Source organism: Haemorhous mexicanus, chromosome Z (assembly GCF_027477595.1).
Source record: "Haemorhous mexicanus isolate bHaeMex1 chromosome Z, bHaeMex1.pri, whole genome shotgun sequence".
In the NCBI taxonomy this organism is placed as follows: domain Eukaryota; kingdom Metazoa; phylum Chordata; class Aves; order Passeriformes; family Fringillidae; genus Haemorhous; species Haemorhous mexicanus.
Genome location: NC_082381.1, coordinates 62,715,209 through 62,727,397, shown reverse-complemented (window position 1 = coordinate 62,727,397; position 12,189 = coordinate 62,715,209). Strand labels below are relative to the sequence as shown.

Below are 12,189 nucleotides of genomic sequence, written 5' to 3'. Positions count from 1 at the left end.
CTCCTAGGGCTGTTATTTCCTGTGTGCGTGTTGCCCATGCTGCTTCATGTCCATACTAATATCTCTTGGGAGCTATTAGTATGGACATGAAGCAGGTCCCGCATGCTTTAAACCACAGTGTTGTCTTCTCTACAAAACAATTGGACAACATCATGGGGAAAAGAGGAGCTCCTTACAGAGAGCTGGTACAAGGCAGGGTCAGTGACATGCAAACTAGAGTCAGAGCTACAGATATGGAGGGATCTGGATGTTTGATGTTTTTTTTTTCCCTTGTAAATGTATGTATAAGATTGTGGCAGTTTTTTGTTTGGCTTGGCAATGTAATTGATGCCAAGTATGAGAGAGAGCTTGGGTGTGCAATAGTACCAGCAAGCACCTTCTATTTTTCATGCTTGCAAATATTGCAAAGCCCTGGTTGACAGTAGGGTGGGGAAATCATGGCTTCTCGTTGTCTGAGAAGCATCCCCATCTTAGGGAAAGACAGGGAGGCAGATCTTGCCTGTGGGATGTGCAGCCAGCTAACCCCTGATCTGGAGGCAGTCCAGAATGGATGCAGCAAGTCACAAGCAGTACCTTTCTCCTCATCCTCTTTTGCTAGTGGAGGGGGATCTTGTTCTGCTCTGTGATTTTCTGGGTATGGGAGCTAAATTTGGGTATGAAGTCTTGGCAAGGATTGAGGACCATACTGCTCACAGGTAGCTTGTGGGTTTCTGGGACACCTTGGCTGCTCCTGTGGTATTTTGCCCACTACAGCTTCTCTTGCCTTGTGGCTGTTTGCCCTTCCTAGAGGCATGTTCAGAAGATGTCCTCTCACCTTCAGGACACTGGCTGGGAGGAGTCATTCTGCAGCTAGATCCTTTCTGCTACTAGAGAGTTACAAGAGACTTGGCACACTGTTCCAGGTTAAATAGTAGTAGGGGACTGCAAAGTTGGGTGATGTAAATCATTATGCCCATCTGTTAATACTGATTGAGGATTCAGAGCATTGTCTTAACCTGCAGTTGGTTTTGTCTGTTTTGCAGTCTGTGGTTTGTGTAGGTGGCAGTCTTGGACTATGAGTGGTTCTTGGTCCACTTGAGTTTCCATCAAACACTCAGCCATGTTTAGCCTTCAGCTCCTATTTCTTATTTACCACTCTCTGTCCAGCCTTTGGGAGGAGTGGTAGCTCATTAGAACGTGAAAGATAATGGTCTTTTTTTTTTTCTTTTCCAGAGGGACGGATGCTCATTCAGGACATCCCTTCCATCCCCAGCAGAGGGCACTTGGAGAGCACATCTGAGTTGGTTGTGGACTCCGCCTACTACAGCAGTTTTTACCAGCCATCTCTGTATCCTTGTTATAACAACCTGTACAACTATTCCCAGTACCAGATGGCAGTGGCCAGTGAGCCTTCCTCAAGTGAGACAGGGAGTACAATTGTAGGGTCGGCCATGAAGAACAGCCTTCGAAGTCTCCCAACGACATACATGCCGAGCCAGTCAGGAAAACAGTGGCAGGTATGATCTCCTCTTTGCTGGTTTCATGGCAGTGCAAAGCCAGAATCATATCCCAGGGTAGCATTAGGACCCATTCTGAGAAAGTTAGACAAAATGGGTGGTTGCAAAAAGTAATTACACAGTTGAATAGTGATAATGTATGGATAAAATGCCACAAGTGCAAAGGGCACTAACTTGATTTTATCTTCTGAATTATGTGACAGTAGATTATTAATTGTTTTCCAGAAAAAAAGAGTCCAATTCAGTTGCCCAGCATAACATCCTGAGAGACTAAGGTGTAATTTCTGGGAGGCTTTACTCTTTAGATGCATGGGTTTTTTCCATGTTTCACATCCAAGGCGCTGAGATGACCCAGGAGACCATGTTGTTGTGCAGCAGTTTGGTTGCAGTCAGTTGAATGTGAATATTGCTAGTTGTGTGTTCTGGTAATGTCAGCTCCAGAGCTCGTGATTTTTACTCATGTAGTTCAGGTTACAGGCAGTACCTGAGAGGTTCAAACCAGAGCTCTATGTACTTGGTTAGGATATAAAGCAAATCAAGCCCTTGCACTCTAGGACTTGATAATTGTAACCTCCAACTCAGTACCAGTCAGAAACTGGAAAAAGGGAAAATCTGCCAATATGGGGGATTCTTGGCAAAGTAGAAACATTTCAGTAACTCTGGGACTGTTTGGTTTTGGACTGCAGAGACTGAACTGATAAGGCTGTACCCTCTGAGTCTGTGTATGCCTGTGTCCCTTGTGTAAGGACAGGAGAGGGCAGACCTCTTCTGTAGAGCATCAAGACAGCGCAGGCTGCTTCTGCAAAGGCTGTGTTGTGAAACCACTCAACAGTGAAATGTCCACCAAAACCTCCTTGTGTAAGTGAACAGATAGGTCATCCTGTTTGCTGACAGAGAGTTTCTCTGGCCAGGTTTCTCTGGCACAGAGACCAGCTCCAAAAGGGCATTTTAATTTTTTATACCAAGGAGCTGAAACTAATGCCAGGGTGATTGCAGTTACTGTAGCACTTATCACTATTCCACGTCCCTTTTTCTGCCATGAGCACAGCTGTATGGGATAAGGAGCTATCTCTCTTCCTTCTGCGGTGCAAGCCCATGCCATGAGAGCTTTCTTCTCTCAGTGTTTGATACATGAAGGTACACCTTTCCAGTTGATGGTGTCCTCTCCAGCTGATGAGTTTAATCACCAGGCCAAGGGGAAAATTAATCAAGGTGAATTATATTTTGTGCATGGTAATGGGGTGAGGTGCCAGGTGCTTTTTCAACTTTTTCATTTTGGGTGATTGGGTTAGCCTGGTATAGCAGAGTATTTCAGATAGAAGGTTACCCTCAGGCATCTGCAGCACTCAGGTTGCTGATGCATGGAGACACCATCACAAGACAAACAAAGAGTGGCAACATTTGCCTTGAGAAAATAATGTTCTTGCAGGCTGCTGGTCCCTCATTTCACCTAGCACATAGTGTTTGAGGAAGAGTTGCATGAGTATGTTTAACCTTGGAATGAAGATGTGGTATCCTCACGGTTCTGTTGTCATGTACTGTAATGCATATAGAAAGTCATGGCTTAGAGAGCCTCTGTCTCACTTGTGAGATCACCTGTTACTTGTTGCCGTGGAACCTTTGACACCCCTTAAAGAAATAAAAACAACTGTGTGGTTGCCGAAATTCTTCTCTTCAGGCCCTGCAGAAACTAACTTCTGCTTAAATGCCATTCAAATTAGTGAGATCTTGAAGGGGAAAGTAAGGAAAAAAACTACATGGTTGTTGTCAAAAAGAACAGTTTTCTTTCCCCCACCAGGCTCAAAGCTGTGGATGTCCCTTGTGGGATATACCACAGTATTCCATTCACCTTTATGTGAGTTTAATTGTCTGCCGCATCTAAGATTTTAATTTCTCCAGAGCAAACTTTATGGAATCCCTCAGTACTGTTCAGGTGTTTTGGATGTCCAAGCAGAGAGAATGCCCTTTGCTGTTTTGGATGTCCAAGCAGAGAGAATAAAGGTGCTGCTTTTTGCCTGCAGAAGTGATGTCTCCCCAGCTTCTAAATGTCCTGAAAGCAGGATCAACTTCTCCTCTGATGCAGGGCAGGGTGTAGTTCAGGGTCAATGTTTTGAACTTACACAGTGTTTCTCAGCCTGGTCTACATGTAAGATAGTTTTTTGCTGGAAGAGTTCTGAGCCATAGGGTTTGCATACTCTTACAACAGCGTAAGATTGCACAAATAATGATAAAAAGTTTTAGTAAGAGGCTAGAAAACATTTGATGGCAGTGGGTACAGTGATGCTGAGGTTGTGAAACCCTGTGTGGTGCTGAAGATGGTTTATTGTAAGGGGAACAAGGTCTCAGTTGCTGCACGTGGTTTTACATCGATTATGCACATCTGGGTTACCATCAAGGGAAGATCACAGAAATAGCAATAAATGGAGGATGAATAACTAATGAGTCTTTCTGTCAAGCACAGGAAGGAATTAAAGGAGAGTTTCATTCAAAGCATGATCCTCAAAGAGGAATCAGACCTTGCTTACACTCAGGAGGTTTTGCTGGCAAACCTGTGCATGCTTAGCCTCCTCAGAGGAAACATGTAGCTGTTACCTACACTGGGACTTCTGCTGGGCAGCTTGTACTGACTGCATTTATTTTTTACATGTACAGGCTTTATTAAACCAGACTCCAATAGAAATCCATTTTCTTTTCTGACTTGTATTCCTGTTAACTTTTTGATCAAAGTTTTTGATCTTTGTTTCTTTGCCAGGACCATAGCTAGGCAGTGCCTGCTGTAACCAAATTAGGGCAGCTTGCTAAGCTTGCTCACAGAAGGTATTCTTTTATGGTAGAAGTCACCACTGTGCTCACTGGAAGGCATTCTAATTTAAGCTGGGTAGACAAGACACCTGGCTTTTACAGGCTCAGTTGGTGAAGGCTCACAGATCCTAGATTAACTTCACACAGGGAGAATTACATATTTAACTTCTGGATGCAGACAAGGCCTTGAGCAGCCCAGCTGTCTCCTGTTTCAGAATTTAGGGAGCAAGAGAGAATAGCCGGGGAGGAAACATGTGAGTGTGTGTGGGATGAGATGAGGATTAATGCATCATTGAGCATTGGCAAATAAACTGAATCTTTAATGTAGATTAATGTCAGATTTCATTAGTCTTTGTTCTTTGCAGAGGCTGGCATGCTCGAGTGGATTCATAAAGGTGCAAATATTTTATGTATTTCTCTGTAGGTTTTCCTCATCTATATACAGTCACACCAGAAGTTGTATCCATCATGATTTGATAAGCGTAGTGAAGATTATTGTTTTGGTTGAGGCTCCTTTGGTCATTTATATTCTGCTCCTCCTTCCAGCTCTAATGCAGATAATCACATATGTCTGGTGTTGCACCTGAGGAAGAGACAAGCCTAGGTTGGTAGGAAATGTAGCAGATTTGGTGGTTACTGTACCTCTCTTTTCCCTTCGGTCCTTTGTGGACATCTGGAGTCTTCCTTGAAGCTCTTGTAATTGCTCATTACAATGGGAATTTGTGTGCAGTCCATCCAATTCCATCCAATTAACAGTAAAATCAGTTTGCCAACATAAGTAGTGCATGTCAGAGTGGGTTGGTGTACTTGAAAGTTGGTGCTTCTGAAAGTGGTCTCACTACAGTGGGAGAATATGGGGTGATTGTAGCCTCTTCTATCACAGCAAAAGTAAAGCCTTGTTGGACATGTCTGAATCTAATCAGACTTGATTTTCAAAGCTGACAAACTGCTGGCATGTGATCCACACTACAAGTCTAATCTGAACTCATTGTGAGTCAGCATCATCTCCCAAAAATGTTAAAACTGCTGGTTCATACAGCTAAACCATTAAAAATTGGCAAGATGCAGAATGTGCCCCCACATCTCAGGACCGCTGGCTGCTTTTTCTTTGGTATTCTGATAACTCCAGGTATCCTGCTCCTGGGAAAGGTTAAGGCTGGTGTGGACATTTTAGACACATTTAAGAACTTCAGCTTTCCTTTCCCTTTCCCTTTCCCTTTCCCTTTCCCTTTCCCTTTCCCTTTCCCTTTCCCTTTCCCTTTCCCTTTCCCTTTCCCTTTCCCTTTCCCTTTCCCTTTCCCTTTCCGTTCCTCCCCTTTCCTCTTTTCCCAGAACTTCCCATTCTTGGCAAACCAGTGTTCTCTTTTTCAGAACCTCAACTTTTTTGTTCTTTCCTTACACCGGTTTAGAGCAGAAATAACTTGTGAGAAATTTTGACTTGCTTTCTAGTGTGGGATTTACATTTACCGTCTGTAAAGTATTTAGTATTGCTGATGTAGGAATCTGCTTTATAAGGATTTCCTAGAAGTACCAAAGATTTCTTAGAAGTACCAAACTTGGAAAAATTCCTTTTTTACTAAATCCAAAAGAATGTGGCTGTGACAGGACAGCTAGGAGGTTGAAGAATAGCCACTTGCTAGTAAATAAAGTGTCTCTTTTCAACTTCTTCCACCTGCTTCTGCTTTCTGACCCAGTTTTTCCTCCAAAAAGCCTGTCTCTCTTATAGAAATTTCAGTCTTACTCTCCAGAAGTCAGTATAAAATGTGTGCATGTGTGTGTAAATATATACACATTGTGCAAGTCACCCAAGACAGTCCCAATTTTATGTGTAAGCAGTGAATTATATACTGTATTCATAACATACCCTTCACACTACAGATTTATGCTAAAAGTATCCTAATGTTTCTGACAGCTCATGTGTGACATGAATGCAATCCATATTTCTTGGAGGAGCTAATCTAAGTGGTTTATTTTCCAATACTGCTGATAGGGCTATATCTCTAGGTGTCACTGCAGTTGAGATTCTGATGGTAACATATTGTTTATGGGTCACTGCCTTTGTCTAAAAGAATAGGTTGGAACAGAATAGCAAAGGTTAATTAAGTTTGTCTATCAAGAAGGGACAGATATAGATGTGTCTTGTATTTTCTGTGCTAGAATCAAAGTAAGTCAAGGCAGGGTATCATAGACTCATTTTTTCTTTTTTCTGGAAAACATGCTTAGCTGGTTTTAGGAATGAAACACCTTGGGCAGTGTCAGCGCAAGAGTAGTTGAGAGTGGTCAGCACATGAGCAGTAACATTGCAAGATGGGAGAGCAGCAACAAACCTGGTTTATAACTGCAGAAACTGAGGCAAGGAAGTGTCAAATAACTTGCCACAGCCACACAGCTCACAAATGACAGAGGGGAGATTACTGATGCCTGTATTCCCATTTCATTGCCCAGTGCTGCCTTCTTGCCCATGCCAAAAACCAACCTGTGAATTCTGTTGTTTGCAAGCAATGACACAAATGCAATTTTATGCCCCCTAAAATTGACTTAAAGATCAAGACAGAAGGAGAAGGCTGTGTTAAACTTTCAAGTTTCTTTGGTGTTTCCATGATTACTGAGTTTGGTACATTTGTTGCTGAGTCATGGGTGAAATAAAAGGATGGAAATCCTGGGCAAAGTAATTTGGCCAAGATCATATGGCACACCAGTGGGAGAGCTGAAGGATTGCACTTTGATCTCCTGTGTTGCTTATAAATTTTTGCAGCCCTTTTCACCCAGGAATAGTATTCATGACCTCCTTCTGTTTGTCTTTCTTGGAAACAAGCCCCATAGTTGGGATCAGCTGGAAAGTGTGAAGATAGCACTGGCAGGCTCACAAAGAGATTGTGTCTGGCAGCTTCTGCAAATAAAAGAATTACACAGGTGATGTTTTGGCTAAACAAATATCTGGGAAGGGCAGGATCATTTTCTAATCTCTGAGGCCAGAGAAGTGAGTCACCACTTGGTGCTTGTTTGATACCTTCCTGTTTCTGGTTTGGCCACCTTCTCTCCTCGGCTCTTTTTCCGTGAAGAAGATAGGTAGCGATAATGCTGCATAGATGCTGCCAGCTTGGGAAGAGGCACTGGGCTTTATGTGCTCTTCCACCAGCCATTGAGAAAGGCTTTTTACAGGAATGGTCTGATGCAAGAGCATTTTCCTCACATTTTCCCTGGATTTTGCTATGTATGCTGTCATGTTGGACATAGCTGGAGGGCTGCGCTGACCATTTTGCTCAGTGATGAACAAGTGCTGTTTCCAGCTTACCTGTGCAAGGGCAAACTGTAGCTGCCTCTCATTTCCTCACAGTGGCTTTTCAAGGCACAGGAAAAGAATTTCCAGTGCACTCATGGCCTTCCAATCAGGCCATATTTATTTGTTCATGAATTGTAAGCATCTCACCATTGCTTGCAGTACATCTTTTAAAACGTTACTGAGTATGTGCTGTGTTGTACAATTTAGGGGAACCTGTAAATGTTGCATAGGCCAACTGCTGCTGTGATGATATGTGTCTCCCACTAAAGTCTGTGAGGTTCTTGGTGAATCCTGCAGCTGGAGCAGGGCATTGTGTGGGCACTGTGTGGCTGGAAGAGAAGCAACTTGGGAGTTCAGGATGCCCTCTGCAAAGACTAATGCCTGGCTTTCCCTTCCACAGCTCTTGTTCACCTAAAATATGCTTTGTTCTTTTGGCATGTTGCCTGCAGTGATACAAACCAGAGTGGTTTGTGGGACTGTCCCAGCTCATGCATGTCTCAGCTTTGTTGTAGGGGTGGAAGGGGCAAGGGGGGCAGGAGACACCAGAAGGCCAGGCATTCTCCTGTGGACAGACGTAGCACAGGATCCCAAACCTGGTACCTGACTGTAGCATTTGGAAAGCTGAACTGCCCCAGGTTGAAAATAATCTGAATATTTGTGGGCCTCCCCAAGGCTGTCTTGATCTCCCTTTTTGGCACCCAAAAACCTGCAAGGATTCCACAGAGTTGCAGGAGTTAATACAGACCAAATGTCCCTTCTCATGAGGTAGTGGTCTCCTAAGCCCCCTTTTAATACAGCACAAAGGTCAAGAATTTTTACAACTGGTTGGTTTTTTTATTGTTACTGTAAAATAGGATTGCTAAGCACATAAAAAGGAAAGCTTATGGTTCAAATTTACTGTGGTGTAGATTCTAAATAGTTTAATAAAAGAAAACCAGAAGCTTTTAGATTTTCTTCAGTGGTTAATGCACAGCATATTTGCAGAGCCAAGCCTCTTTCTGTTGGTCAGACTGTGGTTCATAGACTTGGTGTGGATAATAAGATTATAAAACACATCTCTTTCTAGCCAGCTACCACACACTAATAATAATAGTAGCAATAATTCATTGCATCTAGGGATTTTAGGTGTGTTAGTTTTTTAAGAAAGGGAGAAAACCCTTAAAAAAGGCGTTGAAAGGAGGTGGATCACTGCATCCACTCTGCAGGGAGAGGAAACATGCGTGTGATCGAGTTCGTGCCAGGGAGGGATCCGTCCATTTTGCTACAGCTGAAATAATCTGTCTCCTGCAGGCAGCCTTTTCTTGGTTGTACGTGTGCACATGTGGCCTTGCACAAGGGAGAAGTGGAGATGTGAGGTCTGTGGATGCTGTCCTGCCCCACCAAGGGAGCTATGTGCAACACAGCAGACAAAGAACAGTTGGCTAACTTTTTTTTCCCAGTACTTCCAGAGCTGTTGAGCTTTGCCAATGTGCAGATTCAAAATGCCCTTTGGTCTGTGCTTTTGGGCGATGTTTTGTTGAGGGAGTCTTGTTTCCAAAAGGGAGAGTTCACTTTGTCAGACTTCCTCAGGATGACTCATTAAATTTTTGAAGAGCAGTTTACTATTTACTCTGGATGAAACTTCAGTGCTTGTTGAACTTTTTCTGCATATGAAGGTAGAGAAACAAAAAATTTAAGTATTGCTTTAATTTCTAGGAGAAAAACTCTTAACTTTCACAGGCTAAAAGCAAGTCCCTCAGTACATGTGTAAGTATATGCAACTATGCTGCTGTCAGAAGTCAGGCAGAAGTGCACTTTGCTTCCTGTAAACTTCCAGCCACTCTGTGCACCTAATCTCACTGAAAACATGCCTCAGAGAGCACCAACAGGATTTTGTGTGGCTTGGGGCACATTAGCTAAGCATATGAAAATGAACATGGAATCCTTACAGGGAATTCCCCTTGGAAAACAAGGGGTGACTGCATTGTGAAGTGGTTCTGGGAAGTGCTGGTGGCTCCTACTGCCAGGACCAGACCCTGTAGGTGTGCTGGCATGGGTCAGCTGTCTGGGACAGCAGGTGTGTGCCCAGCCTCCCCTGCTCCCTGGCTCTGAGCTTTGCAGCTTGGGAAGGGCTATGGGGCAGGGCTCCAGGGACCACAATGGAGCAGGCAGACCTGAGGTGGGACCTAGCTGAAAAAGCTGTCAGGCATGTCTGCTTACAGACATTGTGTAATGGCATAGCTGGATGTGCATTACTGTTGGCACTACTACTATCATAACTGGTACAAAACAGAAGCAGTTTGTCTCTGCCCAGAAACTTTCTGTCTTTCAGTCATTCACTTCCCAGCATACTTAGAGAAACCAGCTAGTCTTATCTTTCCTGTTACGGCTGCATTTTTGGAGCACGGAGGCCATGTTGCATTGGGCTTTGTTGCAGTGGGCTTTGTAAAAAATAATGTTAAGTTGTTAGTTCTTTCATAAAACACAAATCTAAGAAATCATTACCACTCCTCTGAGGAGGTCAGTTTGGATGATATCAGGGCACTGGAGTAGAAAAAGCTTGGATTTCTGAGTGTTGCCACTTTGCTGCAATCTGTGGAAGGGAAAAGGGATATCCAGTTGATGCTGTGCTGACATGGCAGACCTGCTCACTAGTGTCCAGTTGTGGCTTCACAACCAGCTTCTTGTGTAGTCTAAACACAACTTGCTTTTTTTTCAGTAACTCAAGAAAATATTTTTCCCATCTTATGCTATTGTAAGAAAAACAGTGTGCTTGTGTTTGGGCACAGCACTGCTCAGCGCCATGGAGCAGATCCTGTGAGAGTTGGTCAATAGGACTGTCCTCCTTAGCCACCCAGCAGGTCCCTGGCAGAGCAGTTACCAGCAGTCTGAGATGGGTTAGCCTTTGGGGAGGTGTAGAAGCTGGATGGACACTTCACCTCTGACGCTGGTCACTTCACCTCACTACTGGTCAGGTGTATACACTTGAGTGTGCCATACGCTGGGGACTTGGCAGGAAGCTGCTTGCCATGAAGGGTACTTTCTTGTGTTCCAGATGCATCTCCATCTGCAGTAAGGTAAAACAGCCATAGGTCTGCTGCTGCTGCTGGGTCACATCTCACACCACACCACCTGTAACTGGTCAATGTGGGCAGTTACAGGTGGTGTGGTGTGAGATGTGACTCAGCAGCAGGCAGTTTGGTGGCTTCACAGCCACCAAATCAAAAATCCAAGGCTAGCATGTCAGAATTTTACTTCCCATGTGCCCACTGTGACCTCGTTCAAAGCCATGGAGGGGTGGGGGCGAGGAGTAGCAGGGTACCCCCATGGCACTGAGGCTTCACTTTCACAGGCTGCTGTTGCATTTCTCTGTCCTGACAGGTGAAGGGCATGGAGAGACACCACGCCGTCAGCTCCCAGTACCGCATGTGTTCCTACTACCCACCTGCTTCCTACCTGGGACAGGGGGTTGGCGCTCCCATGTGCCTCCCCCAAATCCTGACCTCTGAGGACAACCCCTCCTCCTCAGAGTCAAAAATGAGAGGTAAGTGCACCCAATGGGCATGTGTCAACACCTTGCCTTGGACCTACACCCAGGAGGCGTGGATTACTGCTGGGAAGGAAGCTAAGCATCATCAAGCAGCTGTTTTAAAGATAGTGGCTGACTTCAGCAAGGCTTGTAGTGATGGTGTACAGTCATGTAGTCTTGCACTTTAGAAGCCTCATTGTTCAGGAGTCAAATCAGTTGTACCTTCTGCACTTAGGTATGTCTCTTAAAGTTGTACAGCATTTGAGATGCTTCTTTGGTGCTTACCACCTGGCTCCCTCACAGGAGTAAATAACAATTTATGCTCCAGCCTCAGAATTACCTTTCTTCTCAGAAATGCTGTGATTTTTTTTCACAGGCCTCCCACAGAGCCTTTGCTGTCATTTCTGAGCAGCAGGTGGGAACTACTCCTGCGTCCCAACCATATAATGAAGCTCCTTGCAGACTTGCTTCTGGGTTTTGTGTTTCAAACTCATCATACAATGTTACTTAATTTAAAACTACTGCAGATAAATCTTTCCATATTGTGTTACAGGCTCTCCTAAGGATTACTGTAATCCGCAGTAATTTCCAGTGCTGGTGAATTTACCCCGTGGTTTTGACAGTATTTCTTGCGCTTCCTTGTCCCTTACTCCCGTAGCAGACTGTGCTAACACAGGTGTTAAAACATGGCTTTGCTGGAGTAATCCAACTCCACTGAGCTGCCTCTCCATCACTGAATCAGGTCAGTAATTGATGCTGGAGAAATAAGAGAAACAGAGAACAAAATCTTGACACTCTCCAGCATTCAAAGGTATACTGAGCCAGGACAATAAGCTTTTCACACATTTTGTTTCTCCGTACCAATCAGTGAACTTGGCAGTTTAATTTTATATGCTCTGTGGGAAGTTTTTTTCAGTCACTTTACACCTGCCAAGTTTTAGTGGGTTGTTTTTGTTTGGCTTTTTTATTTCACTGAGTCACAGCACTTATAACATCCATCCTCATTTGCTTCTCTTTCCTACTACATTGAAATTAGTCTTATCTTTCTGTCTGGTGGAGGGATGTATGTTGTGTAGGTTCTATAATTGTTCTTAGTCTTT

General features: G+C 44.0%; 1 protein-coding gene across 1 annotated transcript in view; it reads left to right on the top strand.

The window, feature by feature from the left end:
* DMRT1 (doublesex and mab-3 related transcription factor 1) overlaps positions 1 to 12,189 on the top strand; it is a 58,901-nt gene that overhangs the window by 22,105 nt on the left and 24,607 nt on the right. Inside the window, exons 3-4 of the mRNA XM_059836665.1 lie at positions 1,213 to 1,496; positions 10,942 to 11,104. Coding sequence (XP_059692648.1) covers positions 1,213 to 1,496; positions 10,942 to 11,104 — 447 coding nt within the window. The remainder of the gene's footprint in view (positions 1 to 1,212; positions 1,497 to 10,941; positions 11,105 to 12,189) is intronic.